Consider the following 18,126-nt stretch of genomic DNA (forward strand, 5'->3'; position numbering starts at 1 on the left):
CACACACACAGGGTGAACAAAACTCAGAGGAGAGCAAGCAAGATTTCACAGGCATCAGCAGGACTTGCTGACATGGGACCAGGACTGGAAGGAACCCTGTGGAGGCCCCTGGGTGGCTATGAGGGAAACTTCCAGCAAGAGAAGCAGAAGAGTGCTCTTCGCAAGAAAACACATTCCTGGGTTGAGCCCAAGGTCCAAGGTGGAAAAATATGAACAGAACATTTGGGTGACATCTGGCAGACGTTGTTTGAAGCAAGCCACAAATTGGGCACCAAAGACAGGGGACTTCGGCTCTCCAGACAATGAAGGAACCCCTTTACTTGTCCAAACAGCAGAACCTCTGTGTTCTTCTTTTAAAAATATTTGTTATTTTTAAGAGGGAGAGAGGGAGAGAGAGAATCTCAAGCAGGTTCTGTGCTGTCAGTGCAGAGCCTGACACGGGGCTTGAACCTGTGAACCATGAGATCATGACCTGAGCCGAAACCAAGAGTTGGGTGCTCAACTGACTGAGCCACCCTGGCGCCTCCAAACCTCCACGTTCTTGGCTTGTCTCTAGATGGCTACGTTCTCTACGAGAGAGAGGGGACAGCAGGATGGGCTCCCTGGGCTGAGCCACCAGGAGAGTCTGGCCAATGAGGGCACAAGAGAGATGTGTCATAATGAACAGTCAGGAGAAGGCTCTGAATCCTCCAGGAAGGCAGGTTTCATCCACTTCAGAAAGAACCAGGATGACTCTGACAGGGCTGATGCCTCCCGAGAGTCACAAAGCTATTCTGTCATTGAGACTGCAAATGAGAAGCAGAGTACCTCCCAAAGCAGCATGCTTCACCGGGACATGTGTGGATTTTGAAAGAACTTTATCCATCCATCTGTCTACCTACCTTTTATCAAAACAAATAAAGTTCTTTTAAAATGCCTTTGTCTCTGATCAATGTAATGTTAAATAATAAGATATTTTCTGCACTGCTTTCCCAGCCACCTGCTGGTGAGCGGTTTCTATTGGAACAGTTATGAGAGTTTTAAAAGGTGTTGTGGGTGGGGTGCCTGCTCAGTCGGTTAAGCATCCGACGGCGGCTCAAGTCATGATCTCGTGGTTTGTGCGTTTGAGCCCCGCGTCCGGCTCTGGGCTGACAGCTCAGAGCCTGGAGCCTGCTTTGGATTCTGTGTTTCCCTTTCTCTCTGTCCTTCCCTCCCTCATGCTCTCTATTCTCTGTCTCTCAAAAATAAGCAAACATTAAAAAAATATTTAAAAAATAAAAATAAAAGGTTGTGGGAGACGACGGATTTTTAGATCACTTAGAAGAGGATCCAAAGGAAACAGGCATCCACAGTCACGTTCAGGGCAATCCACCGGGGCAGGGAGGAGAAGAGCCAAGCACTTCACGCTGCTGGGGGGCTCTGCTCAGAGAAAGCTCAACCTCCCAACTCAGAGTTTCAAAACGAGTGGACTAAGCACTGATTAAAAGGAACTGAAATCGGAAGAGAATGAGATGGGGAAAGCACGCACCTAACACCCAAAGGAATTCAAGTCTCCCGGCTCAAGTCAATTATATCTCAGAGTGCTGAGACCCTGCGAGGGCGGCCAAACATCTTTTCTGTGGTCTTCGAGAAAACATGGAGGATGAGAATGAGACGCAGGTTCTGTGAACCTGGGCACGCGTGACCCTGACATTCCAAAAAGGGACAACAAGGCAGGCTACAAAAGAAGACATGGACGTAGGCAATATTACAACATACCTTGAACGTAATGTGCTAAAGAAACTTTAAAATCAAACCATGTTAAGCATCTCCTGGCATGTTATCACACCAGTGTAAGAAAACGGTTTTTCTCTGGGGAAGGGAATTTCTCTTCCAAGTTTTGCCCATCTACAATCTTTTTTCTTTTTTTTCTTTTTAAAAATTTAATCGTGGTGGTAAAAAAAACACATACCATAAAATTTACCTCCTTAACCATTTTTAAGTACACAGTCCGGTAGTGTTAAGCATATTCACAGTGATATGTCATAAATCTCCAGAATTTTTCCGTCTTGTGAATCTGGAAGTTTACATCCGTTAAACTAGGACTTCCCATTTCTACCATTCTACTTATTTTTACATAGTTGCGCTCCCCATTACTTTTTTCATGTTTACTTATTTTTGAGACACACAGTGAGAGGGAGAGAGAGGGAGAAGGGGAGGGGCAGAGAGAGACTGGGAGAGAGAGAATCCCAAGCAGGCTCCACACTGTCAGCACAGAACCCAATGTAGCCTCACTACTTTAAATATACACGTTCTTGGGGCGCCTGGGTGGCTCAGTCGGTTAAGCGTCCGACTTCGGCTCAGGTCATGATCTCACAGTCAGTGAGTTCAAGCCCCGCATCGGGCTCTGTGCTGACAGCTCAGAGCCTGGAGCCTGCTTCAGATTCTGTGTCTCCCTCTCTCTCTGACCCTCCCCCGTTCATGCTCTGTCTCTCTCTGTCTCAAAAGTAAATAAACATTAAAAAAAAATTTTTTTTAAATATACACGTTCTTTTATGTTACACATTTTCTTGATTTTTAAATGTAAAATCTCCCTTGTTTTCCACTGTGATTTGTGGATAATATTTTATGACTATCCCTCCTGCTAGACAGGTGCCGGTTATCTCTAGCTTGGCCCTGCAAGACAGTCGTACTGTCCTGGGGGCGAAACCAAACAGCCTTGAACAGCATGGCCTCTGGGAGGAAGGACCGTGGAGCGTCTGGTCCGGAGAGACCCAGGCAAGAGGGCTTCTGGCTGGCAGCTGGTTCGGGGGACAGGACTGACCTGGGGAGAGGTCATCACCTCTAGCTAGTTTAGCTTGAGAGTGCAAGCGAAAGAAAACCATCTCTGCACTGGGACGTGGGCCCAGAATCCTTCATTCCAGCCAGCGGGGCTTTGGGGCAGGGTGGGGCACGGAGCTCAGACAAGGGTAGGGACTGCCAGTCCCCTCTCTGCCTCATCAGACTATTTGCCCTGAGGATATCCTTTTATAGGAATGGGATTACTACGTGAAAGGGTCTGTCACTCTCATTTTTCTGAGAGGAAAGAATTAGCAATAAAGAATAAACAAAAACCCCCAAGACACTAAGGGCAAGCCATCTGGTCAGCTTCACACCCCAGTGGTGGAAAAGCCAAGCATTCTTCCAGGCTGGAGTTCTGCCCACAGAGCTTCGTCTAAACTTAGCAGTTTCTCCCCCCATGCTTGGCTCTGATGCAAAATTACTGATTGTTAAAACCGGCATACAGTTCTTGCACTATAAACACAGATCCGATGAAGGGACAAGTCTATAGAGGGACTTCATGAATGACAGCCCTTGCTTTTGTCATAGACGCAGCCATAGTCTGGGGTTTGCCCATGCAGAGCAAACAAGAGAATATATACGCCATTTGGCTGGAAAGTGATGTCTGGTGTTCTCTGCGGCAGGGAAGCTTGCGGAAAGCACTGTGCTGAGACCCAGCGGTGCTCACACGCTCCCCCAGCCAGGAGCCGACCGACACGGAGACCTGGGAACTTGTCTGTTGTCCTTTAAGGGCGCCCCCCCCCCCCCCCCCCGGACCCTGTGCCTACCCTCACCTCCTTCCAAGAGCCCTCCCGTCTGGCCTCCTCGCTTGACTGGGGACTTCCTGGGCACCCAGATGCCTAGTGTGGAATCTATTAGTGACGCGTATCGGTTGGTTTGCTGCTTTGTAAATATCCTTCTACTGTCGAGAACTGCCGTGAGGTCCTCAGACACAGGCTGTCTCTCATCCCCCAACTGTAATCACACGCTTGGATTCGAATCATATTATTACCGGCAGATTCTGCAATGCCAGATTGTTGAGGGCTCCCTTAGGAATGAAGACACGATTTGATCGGAAACCAGCCCCCCCGAAAGGCTTTCCTTCCCTTTTCTTTAAGCTCCATGAGGGCAGGAAATTTTTCCGCCTTGTTCCTGGCTGTGTCCCTGTTACCTAGAAGGGTGCCTTGGCCGAAGGAACCAAACGAATCAAGGAACGAATTAACCTGCAGGTAATCTTCTGGCACCGCCACTCCTGGCCGATCGCCACTCACTGCACGAACTTAGAATCACGAGTCTTTGCAGGAACGTTTCAAATGATTAATTCAACCAGAGTTGCGCTGAGTCTGACCGCACACGTTTCCGGGACTGGCTGGCAGCTGCTTGCGCTGAGGGAACTATGCGAAGTCTACGAGACGGCAGGCATTTCGGGTTCTTGTATCCTGCTCTCGGGTGGTTCGGCACATCCTAGATGAGCTTCTCTGGCGGCAGCTAGGCTTTGCGAACTACGGCAAGCGGGCACGGCTGCTGGTCTGGGGTCGGCTCTGGCTACGGGGCTGGTGCGCTACTGGGGTGAGAAGCCAGCGGGAGGGGATGGGTCACTGGCAAGCGGTTCTCTAGGCTCAACTAGGAGAGATTTACCGGCAGCACGGACTCCCGTGGGGCCCCGGCAGAGGCAGACGAGCCCTCCCTGCTCCACCTCGGCGTAAAGGAAGCATGGCTGCCATCGTCCCAGTGCCGCAAAGGCTCATCGCCCTCAAGCCTTGGCAGGAAAAAAAGGTGACACTGGTTTTGAGTAAGGCACTGTCCTTCGGGGAGTAGACCTCATTAAAATGTTGAGGGCACCCGAGCCCAGGGCGGCGCCCGCACACACAGGGCGATGGGGTCCCCCTGACCTGCCACCACTTCCAGTGTGTACATAGGGCCACAGGATCGTGGCCCTAGGGTGGGTTCTCTGTGCTCCCAAGGATGAAGTTGCCTCTTTGTCTCCTTACTGTACGAGGTTGATGTGATAATGAGTAAGTATGAGTGTGACGATCTCTGAGGTCTCAAAGGAAGGTGGTGTAGACTGTCTGCAAAATGTACGGCACCTCACAGAGTCTAAACTTAGTAGATTTTAAGCTCCCTTCGCATGAGGGCAAACCCCTTTGTTCACCAACCGCACGGATCATATGCTCTTGCCAACAGCAGATGGCGCTGCTGCAGCAAAAGGAAAAGAAGCTGCGGTCGTTTAAGATCTTGTGTCTTGGTGGAAACAAAAAAAAAAAAAAAAAAAAAAGAAAACAAACTTGTCCTACATCCTCCCACTTATCAAATGCTGTGCTCTCTGGACACAAAGTCCGTGCTCAGAGCACTGGGTTTAGGAAGGGACTCTGGTGATTCCAATCTTACAGGTGATAGAAGGCTTGCTGAAAACCGGACCATTTGTCAGGCGAGGGTCCTCGTGTCAGGACCCGTTCCCCTGAATCCTGTGGTAGGGACCTTACCCTCTCAGCGACTTGGTTAACTCCGGTTACATAACAGCTATGAATTGGGAACTGGATATTTCTAGCCAAGATCAAGGGACGTGTCCTTTCAGCTGGCTCTCCGGAGCACAGAGGGCAGTGAAGGGGAGGATTCCCGGCAGGAGGATGAGGGGTATCTAGTATCATCACTTCGGCCCATGATACTAGAGCTGGAGGGGCCGCTGAGATCCCCAGGCCCAGTGGCTGCTAAATGTGGCTAAATATCAGAAGTCACTCGTGGAATGTGTCCAAATGCAGATTCCTGGCCTCATGCCCCAGATTCTAGAGCCCAAATCTCCAGGGCTGGGACCCAAGAAACTGGATATATTTCTAAGATGGTCCCCCGAGGGGTTCTTAACGCAGTGAAACTGTCACCAGTTCACCAGACTGGTCTTTGTGACCCACTAGCGTTACCTTCTTGTCCCACCATGAACGATGGTCATTACTGGTCACTGATGGACTCTCTACGTCCCTGCCCTGCATACGTGTGCACTCCTCTGACCCTCACAGCGGCACTACGAGGTAGGTACAATTTATTAGTATTGTCTCCCCACTGTGCAGGCGAGGAAAACTAGAACCCAGGCCTCGGCCCTAGAACTCAGGAACGGTTCCGTCAGGGATGTTTTTCAAGTCTTCTTTCGGGCCCATTTAAATCCTCCTTTTTGGCCAGCTTTACGCCTCACGGGCCGAGGCTGAATTCTAGGCTTGCATTTGCCCTTTGGCTGTGCCGGCTTCAAATTCCAGTTAATATGTATCTTTGGAAACAACAGACAGCCTCTATCCATCAGCAAATGCTGAAACAGGTTTAAGCAGCATTTTGAGAGATAACGGGAGGCCAAAAGGAAGGAATCATTTGTTAACTATAAGGACTGTTTGGTATTAGGTCGGATCAATGACGGAGACTTTTTTTACTTTATTGTGCAATACTGGATTTCCTCAAGAGATCTGTAATAATTGGTCATACCCATGCGTTATACAAGAGCCATTATCATGAAGAGTGAGTACGGGAAAAATGTGGATGCATTTGAAGAGTCTGGAGAAGTGTGCGTGAATGAATGAGCGTGTGTGTCTGCTGGCTCTCGGGAGATCTGGGGCAGCACTGATCTTGAGGGGGAGTCAGAGCAGATGATGATGCGCCCCTAGGGCTCGTCCTGCGGGGCTCTGTGGGCAGGAGACTAAGGGGTAAGATAAACCTTTATCTAGTAGGTCGTCTCCCTTGTGGTGATGTCTGGGATGCCGAACGGAGACTAGTATTTGAAGGTGAGGGCACAGATTCCACGGTTTCTACAGATCCTTCCCCATGTCTTTCGAGACTCAACTCTTCTGTAGGCAGGAGGGATCTGGGGTCATAAGACCCAGCTCCCAGATTCTGGGTTACCCGTCTCGTGTTCTTTGGTAAACCCACAGTTCTTACGAAACTCCTGCAGCACCAACAGATAAAATCACCTCGCAGAGACTCCACAGGGAAACCGCGGCCTATTCAGTTACAGATCTGATCGCCGAGCACAGCTGCGGATCGGGCTTAAGGAGTCTGGTAAGACAACTCCCGTGTATGATGTGGAAGCAAACCAAGGTGCCTCCAAGGCCCAGACGCTTCCACGGTCCCTCTGGTCTTCCCAGACCAGCGCTGGAGCACTGACTGGGGCACCTCAACGAGCGGAGCGCAAACCGAAGACCCCGACGGGGGAGAGAGGCAGGAGCAGGCGGGGAGGCCACTCACCTCAGCGCGCTGTACCCCTGGCACACGCTGACACAGCACAGGACCTTCTCTTGGTTGGCCTGAGTCTCCCCCAGGTATTTACACACGATGTTGCCGCCCAGGCTGAAGCCCACGACGACCAGCTGGGTCTGGGGATAGGTCTTCTTGATGTAGTTTACCATGGCTCCAAATTCCCAGGTGCAGCCTGTGGGCAGAGAGGGAAGGCCACTCCATCACTGTAGGCGCAACAAAGACTGGAAAAAACGTGAGCTGGAGGGTTACTAAATGGGTGCTAAGATAGTAACAGAGAGAGCGGGGTGTGTGTGTGTGTGTGTGTGTGTTGAGAGAGAGAGAGAGAGAGAGAGACAGACAGACAGACAGACATACAGACAGACAATTCTCTTGGGCTACCTGGAGAGAAGTTTCCAGATGCTCCTCAGTAGGGAGGAGACGCGGTCTTAGTAGGGCCCATGAGGAGAGGTATAGACAGATGTATTCAACAGATGTGCAATGCTCTTTGAAGGTGGGTTGTGGAAAAACCTTCTAGATGCACATGGAAATCAAAACAGATGTTCATGGGGCACCTAGGTGGCTCAGTCGGTTGGGCGTCCAACTCTCGATTTCAGCTCAGGTCTTGATCCCAGGGTCGTGGGACCAAGCCCTGCGTCGGGGTCCGTGCTCAGCATGGAACCTGCTTAAGATTCTCTCTCCCTCTCCCTCTGCCCCTCCACCACTCGTACTCTCTCTCTCAAAAGTAGAAATAAATAATAAGTAAATAAATACATAAATAAAACAGATATCCAGGGCGTGCGTGAGCACATTTGTTCGCACGCAGACGTACACGAAAGCAAGAGCAAAACCCTTTGGGATCAGCTTCTCAGGCTCCAAAACACGACTCTATACCCATGTGTACAATGACTCATGGTGTTAAGAAAAGTACCAAGTGTATGTTATTACAGGATCTTCTTGTCAGCGTGGAGGAAGGACGGAAAGACAAATTCAGTCCAGCGGGACGGCCAGGATGCTCTACAGAATAAGGATAAAATGTTTTTGGTGACGTAAGGACAGAGTGCCGAGGGAGACGGACGCATTCAGAAGGACACAGAGGAGACCTCTGCACGGAGGCGGCCTTGTTTGCCCAGGAGGGATGGTCTCAGCTGGCTCCACGGGGAAGCCTGCGAAGCCGTGTTCTGCCTCAGCGGCTTTGCTAAGAGGAGGAGGGTAGTGCCCTACGTGGGTGAAGGGGTTTGTCACATCCTTCTAAGACCCAGCCCCAGGCTCTTCAGGGAGCCGACTTAAAATGAAACCTAACAGGGAAAGAGGGATGTTGGCAAGACGCGTGCACACGACACATGGCGTGAGGAGACCGTGGATTTATAACGGAAACACGGGGCGCCTGGGGGGCTCTGTCGCTTAAGCATCTGACTCTTGGTTTCGGCTCAGGTCATGATCTGACAGTTCATGAGTTCGAGCCCCACCCTGGGCTCTGTGCTGACAGTGTGGAGCCTGCTTGGGACTCTCTCTCTCCCTCTCTCTCTCTCTCTCTCTGCCCCTCCCCTGCTGGCTTGTGTTCTGTCTCAGAATAAATAAATAAACTTAAAAAAAAAATTTATAATGGAAACACGAGCGGTTGACCTCGGCACCAGCTCAGAGGTTTTGACACCCCTAATGAGGGCCGAACAGCTTCTTCCCTAACCAGCAGGCCGTGGGCCAGGCGCCTCTCACAGCTTCTTCTCACAGAGGGATGCGGCCCAAGCCAGTCCAGCACAGCCCGTGCAGGGGTTCTCAAACTACGATGTGTATAGAATCGCCTGGTGAGAGAGGCTGTTAGGAACGGGCATCCATGGGCTTCGCCCCCAGAGAAGCTGACTCAGTAAAATGAGGGCCAGGCCCAGGAACCGGCATTAAAATTTTTTCGGAATAGGTAAAACATGCACCTGGAGCAAAATTTAAATAGCGTTAGAGGTGTGGTCACAGGTAACTTCTAATATTCTCTTTAAAAATATCAGTGGTAACATACAGATTATTTAATAACCTGTGTACTTTGTGTTTTTTTTTTTTAAACAATATATATGTCTTGAAAACCACTGTTTAACAATACACAGAAAGCCGCCCTAATTTTTTTTAAAGTAATCTCTGCACCCAACATGGGGCTCACACTCATGACCCCAAGATCAAGAGTCAGACGCTCCACTGACTGAGTCAGCCAGGAGCCCCTGCCCTATTCTTTGTTATTTTTATTTAATGAGGCATAACATAATACTCAGGAAAGTGCACAATGAACTTATACATGCTTACACCCACGTAAACATTGCCCAAACCATTTCAGCCATTGTTTAAATTACTTTAAACAAGGGGCACCTGGGTGGCTCAGTCGGTTGAGCGTCCAGCTTCGGCTCAGGTCATGATCTCACCGTTCGTGAGTTCGAGTCCCGCGTCAGGCTCTGTGCTGACAGCTCGGAGCCTGGAGCCTGCTTCGCATTCTGTGACTCCCTCTCTCTCTGCCCTTCCCCCATTCACATGCTGTCTCTGTGTCTCTCAAAAATGAATAAACATTAAAAAAAAATTTTTTTTAAATTACTTTAAACAAGTAATTGTAACTTAAGACTTGAAAAGGCCAATCTAGGTTTCTAGATTTTCTCCAAAGCTTCGATGTGATGGCGTCGATCCGATGGCACATTAGAATCACCCAGGGATCTTGTAAAACAACACCAATGCTTGGGTCCTCCCCAGACTAGTTAAATCAGAGTATCTGGGGGTGGGACCCGGGCATGGGAGGTCTCGCATAAGATCTGTAGGTGCTTCCCAAGTGCAGCTGGGGCTGAGAACCACTGATATAAGGGACAAGGACCTCCGTGGCTCAGGCAAATATGAAAAAGCAGATTTAAAAAAAAATTTTTTTTTAAATATTTATTTAGTTTTGAGACAGAGAGAGACACAGCATGAACAGGGAAGGGGCAGAGAGAGAGGGAGACACAGAATGTGAAGCAGGCTCCAGGCTCCGAGCTGTCAGCACGGAGCCTGACGCGGGACTCGAACTCACGAACGGTGAGATCGACCTGAGCCGAAGTCGGACGCTTAACTGACTGAGCCACCCAGGCGTCCCCGAAAAAGCAGATTTTGAAGCATACTCTTGCTCTGTCTCTGGGCCATTCCGTTTCAGACTTTCCTTTCCCTTCCACTTGCAGGAAGCAACTTTCACGTGTGGAGGCATTGCTCTGCCTTTTGGAAGCTTCTGGAAGCAGGGCTGTCGGCCTGGTAGCAGCTTTCTGCATATTTCCTCAAAGCCAGGTTTCTACAGGGGGTGAGTCTCTGCTCTACACAGCCAGGCACCTCCTCTAGGTCTGGCAAACGCCAGTCTTTAAAGCACGTATCAAGTGCTCTCTGGTAATCTTTCTTATAAAGAGTGAACCAGAAAAGCAGCATCGAGGTTAAATCACTGTGAGATTTAAGCGCTAGAGATAGCCCAGTGGTTCTCAAAGTGTTGTCCCTGGGCCAGCAGCAGCGGCATTGCAGAACTGTTCAAAATGCAACGTCTCGAGATCGTGACCTGAGCCGAAGTCGGACCCTTAACCGACTGAGCCACTCAGGTGCCCCAAAGGTTTTAATTTTTTAAAGTTTTATTTATTTATGTAATCCTGCACCCAAGGTGGGGCTCTAACTCACGACCCCGAGATCTAGGGTCACATGCTCCGCTGAGTGAGCCAGCCAGGTGCCCCCTAGGCCTGTCTATCTTTACTCAGGTTGAGACTAATTACCTGAGACTTAGAACAGATGTTCAGATGTCACTGCGGCAGTTACAAAACTCAGATCTGTTACACTACCGAGAAGCAATTACAGCTAATGGTGGAGACACCTCGGGAGCCTCAATTTAATTAAATCCAAATACATCTGATGTGGATGAAGGGCCAGCCCTGCCTAATGCTGGACAAGCTGTTTGGATGTTGTGTGAAAGGCTGCCTTCTCTCCCAGGCAAGGGCAGTGTCAGCCCAGCTCCAGGATCTGCCTTCTGGGAGGCACCGGGTTCTCCTGGGATTTCCACCTGACGACAGTTCCCAAACATCCTCAGGGGCTGGGAGCCGCTCCCCGGACTGTTCTAAGAGCTACAGGATCTGTTTTTTCATCCCAGGAGGATTTTAATGGGGTTCTATGTATTTAATCCTTGTGGGATTAGCATTGGTAACAAGATTTAGGTATCTAATCTTGTTGAGCTTTTAAAAGACAGGACGAAACACGAGCCACTAACCTGGCCTTAGAAAGAGGAGTACCACAAGCCATCTGGGAAAGGCAACCTGCTGAGAACAAGAAGGACTTTTCTTCAGTCTCATGCCCCTGGAGAAGGACAAAGCTGAGGCCACCCGGAAGCTACTTTCACGGGAGCCATTTCCCAAGCGGCACCAGTGTGACGAAGCTGGCTCAGAGACAGGGATGCAGAGACTCAGGGCTCCTGGTGGATGGAGACTCTGAGTCACCGTCATCGTTATATTCTCCACGCCAGGCCTGGGCCTAGAACGTGGTGGGTGTGCCACAAATGACAGCGCCGTAAGGAGGAGGCTTGAATCGTGTGGCACTCGAGCACACACTACCGGCCAGCGTGACCGTGGCGGGGACCGGCAAGAAGTACCTGAATATCTTCCCCGCTAAGTGTAATCCAAGAGAACGATCTGGTCAGGCTAACAACGTGACTCCTGGTGGGCGTTTGGGGCCAGCGGCCCCTGTCATTTCTCAGTGTTGTGAAAGCCACTGCAAAGCGGAGTCACTCGGGAGGAAAACATCTGCAGAAATTAGAGTGAGAGCCCTCTCTGCGTAGCATGGGAGCTGGCCTTGTCCTTCTCCCTGAAAGATTTTCACGAGTGAGCGCTTTTAGCTCTATTTCCGTAGGTATGTGGTATCTAAAACTATCTTTTCTGTCTGTCTGTCTTCACTTTCTGTCTGAAAGTGAAGTATCCAGATCTGATCCTGGAAGCACAGAGCCCGTCACTGCTTCTCCACAATTCTGCTCTGGGTATTTTCTACCCCCATCACGTTCCCGAACTCTGGGCCCTCGGCACCATCGCCACGCGCAGTGACTCCCGGCACATGATCTCGCCAGATGGTTTTCCAAGATGTTTGAGCCTCTGCAAATGCACCACCTTCTCTGTCACGTTCTCCCTCCACCCACCTCCTCCTCCCTCCCACCTTCCCGTGTCCTTCTGCCATGGTAACACTCAACGGTTGCAGAGGCCACACAACTCGTGCTGGTCAATCTGGAATCATGAATGTGATCCAAAATCAAAATGGTACATGGGAGAAGCTTATGGAAACATCTGCACTCATGATCTAATCAAAGGTCTTCAGACCGATTGAGCAGTAAAAACACAATGGAAGTTCCTTAAAAATCACTGTCTGGGCACCTGGGTGGCTCAGTCAGTTGAGCACCTGACTCTTGATTTAGGCTCAGATCATGATCCCAGGGTCATGGGATCAAGCCCCACATTGGGCTGTGTGCTGAGCATGGAGCCTGTTTGAGATTCTCTCTCTCTCTCTCTCTCTCTCTCTCTCTCTCTCAAACAAAACAAAACAAAACAAAACAAAACAAAACAAAACCAAAATCACTGTCTGCATCTCCTTACGACAAGATGGCTTGGAGCCTGGGTGATCTCTACAGCATGCAACAACAGCAGGGTGGCCGTACATCCTAGTTTGCCTGGGAGAGTCCCGGAGTTGGTCTTTTGTTCTGACATAGTCATAAGTAAGGTCTTCTTGTACTCTCAAAAGTTGGCATGCTAAATCATATGGTCACCCTAGGTACAGGACCTCCCCTGCCTTCTAAGGTTGAAATGCTGCCTTCTAAGCAAGGCAAAGTTTCCTGGCCTTACCTTGTGGTTCCAAAAGATAGTTAAAAAAAACAAAAACAAAACAAAAAAAACAACCCAAGAAATCCCAGTATTAATTAAACTCAGTAGGACATTATACAACACCTTCTCCAAGCAACAGAAGACACCTCTTCTCCGCTTGATGTCTGATGCCAGAAATTCAAGGGTTTAGAAGTAAGGGAAGGGCTTGCTTCCATGTTTAAACTCATAGGGAAGGCAATTTAAATCATTTGAGACCATTTGCCGTGCCACAATGCCAGCTCCGTGTTTGGTCAGGGATGGGTACAAGTTCTCGGGAGGTTCCTGATCCTAAGGACGCAGTCACCTCACGGGGGCCAAAGTCAGGTTGTTTTTATTCCTTTCCCCTGATGCAGAAGTGACTTTAAAAATCCTAAAATTTCTCTCTTATAATCAAGATCAAAGTCATGGTCCCTTTGTCACTTGGCTCAACTTCAAGAGCAATCTTGGAAACAGAGGTCACAAGAACCACACTGGATAATTATGGTTTTTAGTTCATTCCTTGGCTGGTGGACTTGATCCGGTTGTCCTTTGCTCTGACCATGAATCCTGGACGATTGGGATAAGGCACTTAGCCAAACACAGAAAGATGCAGCAAAACGCTTCCTTCTTTTATGGGTCTCCTGCATCATCACCGACAAAAATACTTAATATTCCAAACAGTGTCTGGGGTAGGAAATCAATACAGTCGATAAAGAGTAAGCCAACGTGTTCACGGCTATAGTGTTTCAATTAAAGATTAGGCTCTTTAGAATAAATACACTTCCAAAAAATCTTTAAGACTTCTATATCTTCTTGCATTTTCAAGTGTTATTTATTGATCTCACCCGCATGCCAGGGCTGTGTCCTGGGTCTGATCCCGCGAAGTATCCGGCTCAGTAAGAAATTTAAAAGACTGATAAATTGCACTCTTGCGGGTCCCACTTGTCATCCTGACAGTTTCACATTTTATTTATGGGCAGATCAGCTAATGTCAATTCATTTAATTCATCACAAAAGAAATTTAATATTTTCTAGTTTAAAAAACGTATGAACTAGACTGCAACAGGTGGTGAGGAATTTTTTTTTTTTTAAGAATGAAAATAATTTGGGGCGCCTGGGTGGCTCAGTTAAAGGTCCGACTCTTGATTTCGGCTCAGGTCATGATATCGCGGTTCATGAGATCAAGCTCCACCTTGGTCTCCGTGTGGCGACAGAGCAGAGCCTGCCTGGGATTCTCTCTCTCCTTCTTGGTCTGCCCCTCCCCCCCCCATGCCGTACTCTCCCTCTCTAAATAAATAAAAGGAATGAAAATAACTTTTAAAAGGCTGAAACAGAGCGAGAAGAGCACGAGCTACAATAAAAACACTTTGCCTACAGTGACTCTAAGAGCTGGCTGTGCACAGCACCCAGAAGAGCTGAGCTGGAGGCGGTGGCCCCACCCCAGGGTCACCACACCGGGTAAGGCACCAGCTCCGAAGGTTGTGCAGTTAGAAAGGCAGAACGGCATCCTTTGAGATCACCACCGGGCCGGGCTGTTTCTGTACGCGGAGTCAGAACTTGCACCAGGCTCGAGACAGAAAGAATCTTCTGCTCAACGAGCATAGCTTCTCACACCGGTCTCACATGCAAAAGCTGACATGCGGTCAATGGCATGAAGCTGAGGCAGAGGCGAGCTCATTTAAGATTTCCGCCTTTTCTCCTCTAGGCCGGTTCACGGAAAACATACAGACAATAGTCATTGCCACTTACTGGTATTTGCTACACGCTTTTATACTGATGGCGACTTTTCTCGACAACCTTTGTGAACCAGGCGTTCAAACCCCCACCTGCTGGGCTCTGAAACACAGGCTCTGTCCTGACGCAGGCATTTCCTGAGCATCTCTCTCTAAGTGATACGCTAGATGCGGGAGACTGATGTCACAACTCACAGGAAAATTGAAAAGCCACATCTGGTCCCTGTCCTTCCACGTTCACTGCTCGGACAGACCGTGGCCCTGTGCTCTTCCCGCCTCATGGTGAGCAGTTCCTCACCAGCCTGGGAGCTCCATGAGGGCAGGTGCTGTGCCCACCACCTGTGTTCTCAGGGACGCTGGCCCCTCGGAAGCCTCTAGATGCTGGATGAACAAGAGGGGGGCCCAAACCTTCCAGGCCCTTTGCTGTGGCTCTGAGAAGCCCCTGGATGCGCTTCTGCCTTACACCGAAAGTGTATGTGAGCGGGAATCCTTTCCTCACTCCCCAGCGTACCGGCAGGAGGCGGTCTGTCCCTCGGGCAGGCGGTGTGGCTCATTGTTCAGAAGCATAAGCTTCCGGACTAGACGGTCTGGGTTGAAAACCCAGACCACCCACTGAGCAGCTCAGTGATCTGCTGGGTTCCTCATCTGTAAAAGGGGGACGGCTGATTTAATACATCCCATCAAGGGCTTAGGACGGTGCCCGGCACACAGCAGCTGCCCTGTGACAGCGATTAATACAAACCGTAATGAGCACGGCCACCGCAGCGGGGCAATTTTTAAACACGCAGCTGTCTCCCTGCTCCCGTGCGGCCCTGATGAACCGTATCCTACACAGGACGGGCACGACCACAGAGGCAGTGCTGAGCCGGGGTTGAGAGCCACACGATCCGAAGGCTGGTCCCGTCCCTTACTAGCCTAGCCGTGTGACCCCGAGCCTGTGGAGGACACTAGCACCTCCCTCCAGACGTCAGCGACGGTCAGGAACACGTGCTCGGCGCGCCCCGGCACTCATCAGTGTGACATAAATGGGAACCGCTGTCACTCAGGATTGTCTTCAATGGCTTCAACCTTCAAAGGCAGCGTGAAGGATCCTAAGTCACGAGAACGCCTCAGTATCCATTTAGGAAATTCTCCTGTTCGGGAGAGATCTGTACTTAACAATTTCTAGTCCCATCAGCTCAGATGTCCAATGGCAAGGGACTCTGTTACATGGTCTGGAACGGAGTTAGTCTGTCCCGCGGGGAAAGGTCTGCTACCGTTTTCTCAGAGACACCTGAGGGGGCGTGGGGGGGGTGGCGGTGAGCTGAGGAGGTAAAACTTCCTCCTAACACCCTCTTTAGATTTTCCTCCGGTCAAGATCAGTATTCACAGTGGCTTGATGGCCCGCCATCTGCTCAAGAGAGGCGCGGCCTGCGCAAGGGAAGGCTCACGTAGCCATCGGCGCATCTGTTTGAGACGTGGTTTGGCACTCCCGCCCTACAAACTGTCACTTCATGTCCCTCACCTGGGTCCTCGTTCTAGGGCACTTTCTAGGCGCCAAGCAGGATCCTGGGCTTGGGGAATCACACCACAGAGCACAGAGACTGCTGGCCCCCATGGCAGGGACGCTGAGAGGGACGGGATGAGGAGGCGAGGGCAGGCCACAAGGGCTCTCCAAGAAGAGACTGAATGTCGAGACCCGAATGACAAGAAGAAGCCGAGGGAAGACCCGAGAAGGGCCGTCCGGAGAGAGCATGGCCAGACCCCCCCATCGGCAGCCCTCCCCCCGGTGCCTGGTGTCGGCATACTCTCTGCAGCTCGTCCTGGGATCCGGAGCCCCCTTCACGTCACATCCAGTGAGGACTGGATGGCACCCGCCCGAGGCCGACATGGTGGGGGGCCTATGACAAGCGAAGGGAAGGAGATTTAAAAGAGGCTTAAGACGCCTCTCTGCTTTCTTTGACCTCTTCCACTGAAAAGTAGAGAAAGGAAAGAGAGCACGAGGGGCAGTAATATTTAAAGAAAATAAGTAAAAGGTTTAAGAAACCTATCATCCAACTTCAATGTACAGGGACAGATTTGGCTCCTGAATCAAGCAACTAAAGGGGAAGAAAAACAAAGGAAGAAGCCAGTTGGGGAAAGTGAGGTGCTAATAAGGAATGTGGGTGTTTTAGGGGTGATGGTGGTATGATACGTTATTTTACGAGCCGAGCCGTGTTGAAGTCCTGGCCCCCACTGCCTTAGGATGTGACTGTACTTGCAGGAAGGGCCTTTCAAGAAGTAATTAAGTTAAAACGGGGTCACTGGGAGGGGCCCTAATCCAACCTGACCGGTGTCTTTATAAGAAGAGGAGATTAGGACACCGACAGGGGGAGACACGGACATAAATGCACAAGACAAGGAGAAGAACGCGTGAGCTCAGAAGAAACCAAGCCTGCCCACGCCTTGAACTTGGGACTCCCGGCCTCCAGAACGATGAGAAAATAAACGTCTGTAGTTGAGGCCACCCAGACTATGGTATTTGTTATGGTAGTTCTAGCAAACTGAAACAGTTTACAGAGAGTCCGCGTATCTTAGCATCATCCGCTAAAATAGTCCCAGATGGAATGATGGGCTCTCTGGGACCAGCTCCAAAATAATCTTCGAGAGGAAGGAAACGGCAGGAAGGGGGTGACGGGTGAAACAAGCCTGGCCATAAGTTTAGTAATTGTTGAGGTCGAATGGTGGGCACACAGGGGTTTATTTGGATTCATTTTACTATCCTCTCTATTTTGTGTATTCTGACTATCTCTCAAAAAAAAAAGGTTTTTGAGAAACTGAAGAGGAAACATATCTTGTAGGTCGTCCGCCTTTCCGGAAAACTACTGCGATCTAACAAACAATAGGGATTTGCTTCTAAAATTCTAATGAAACAAACTGTAACAGCAACAAATGAAAGGAAAGGGTTAACTGGCTTTGAGTAACTGTGTGTGTGTGTGTGTGTGGGGGGGGGGGTGGGGACTGAGTTCTCCCTGGATGGACCGACTTCACCCCCGGGATCTCCCTTGCTGAGATTCAGCTCACCAGCCCAGACACGCCATGCTCTGACCCATGTGACCTTGAGGACCTGTTCAAATGCTTTTCCTGGAAGAATCCTTCCTTCTACAACATGACAGCTTGCCTCTGGAGACAGGCTGGTTTCTTTCTTTCTTTCTTTCTTTCTTTCTTTCTTTCTTTCTTTCATTCATTCATTTTCTTTTTTAATGTTTATTTATTTTTGAGAGAGACAGAGACAGAGTGCGGGCGGGGAAGGGGCGGAGAGAGGGAGACACAGAATCCGAAGCAGGCTCCAGGCTCTGAGCTGGCAGCACAGAGCCCTATGCGGGGCTCGAACCCACGAACTGTGAGATCATGACCTGAGCCGAAGCCGGACGCTTAAAGGACTGAGCCACCCAGGCGCTCCCAGCTGGTTTCCCTTTGCCGCTGCCTCACCCATCGCACTGTTGTAGGGTTGTTTACCAATAGTCCCATCTCTTCCTATGGAACTTTATCTGGGCCACAGACAGGCCGATCCCTCCCTCGCTCGTGTTAACAGATCTTCA

General features: G+C 50.0%; 1 protein-coding gene across 3 annotated transcripts in view; it reads right to left on the bottom strand.

Annotated features, from left to right (window-relative positions):
• ABHD2 (abhydrolase domain containing 2, acylglycerol lipase) overlaps positions 1-18,126 on the bottom strand; it is a 105,232-nt gene that overhangs the window by 18,120 nt on the left and 68,986 nt on the right. For all 3 annotated transcript variants that reach the window (XM_042941032.1, XM_042941035.1, XM_042941034.1), the window contains one exon: positions 7,000-7,183. In XM_042941032.1, coding sequence (XP_042796966.1) covers positions 7,000-7,183 — 184 coding nt within the window. The remainder of the gene's footprint in view (positions 1-6,999; positions 7,184-18,126) is intronic.

The sequence above is a fragment of the Panthera leo genome, chromosome B3, assembly GCF_018350215.1.
Source record: "Panthera leo isolate Ple1 chromosome B3, P.leo_Ple1_pat1.1, whole genome shotgun sequence".
Lineage (NCBI taxonomy): Eukaryota > Metazoa > Chordata > Mammalia > Carnivora > Felidae > Panthera > Panthera leo.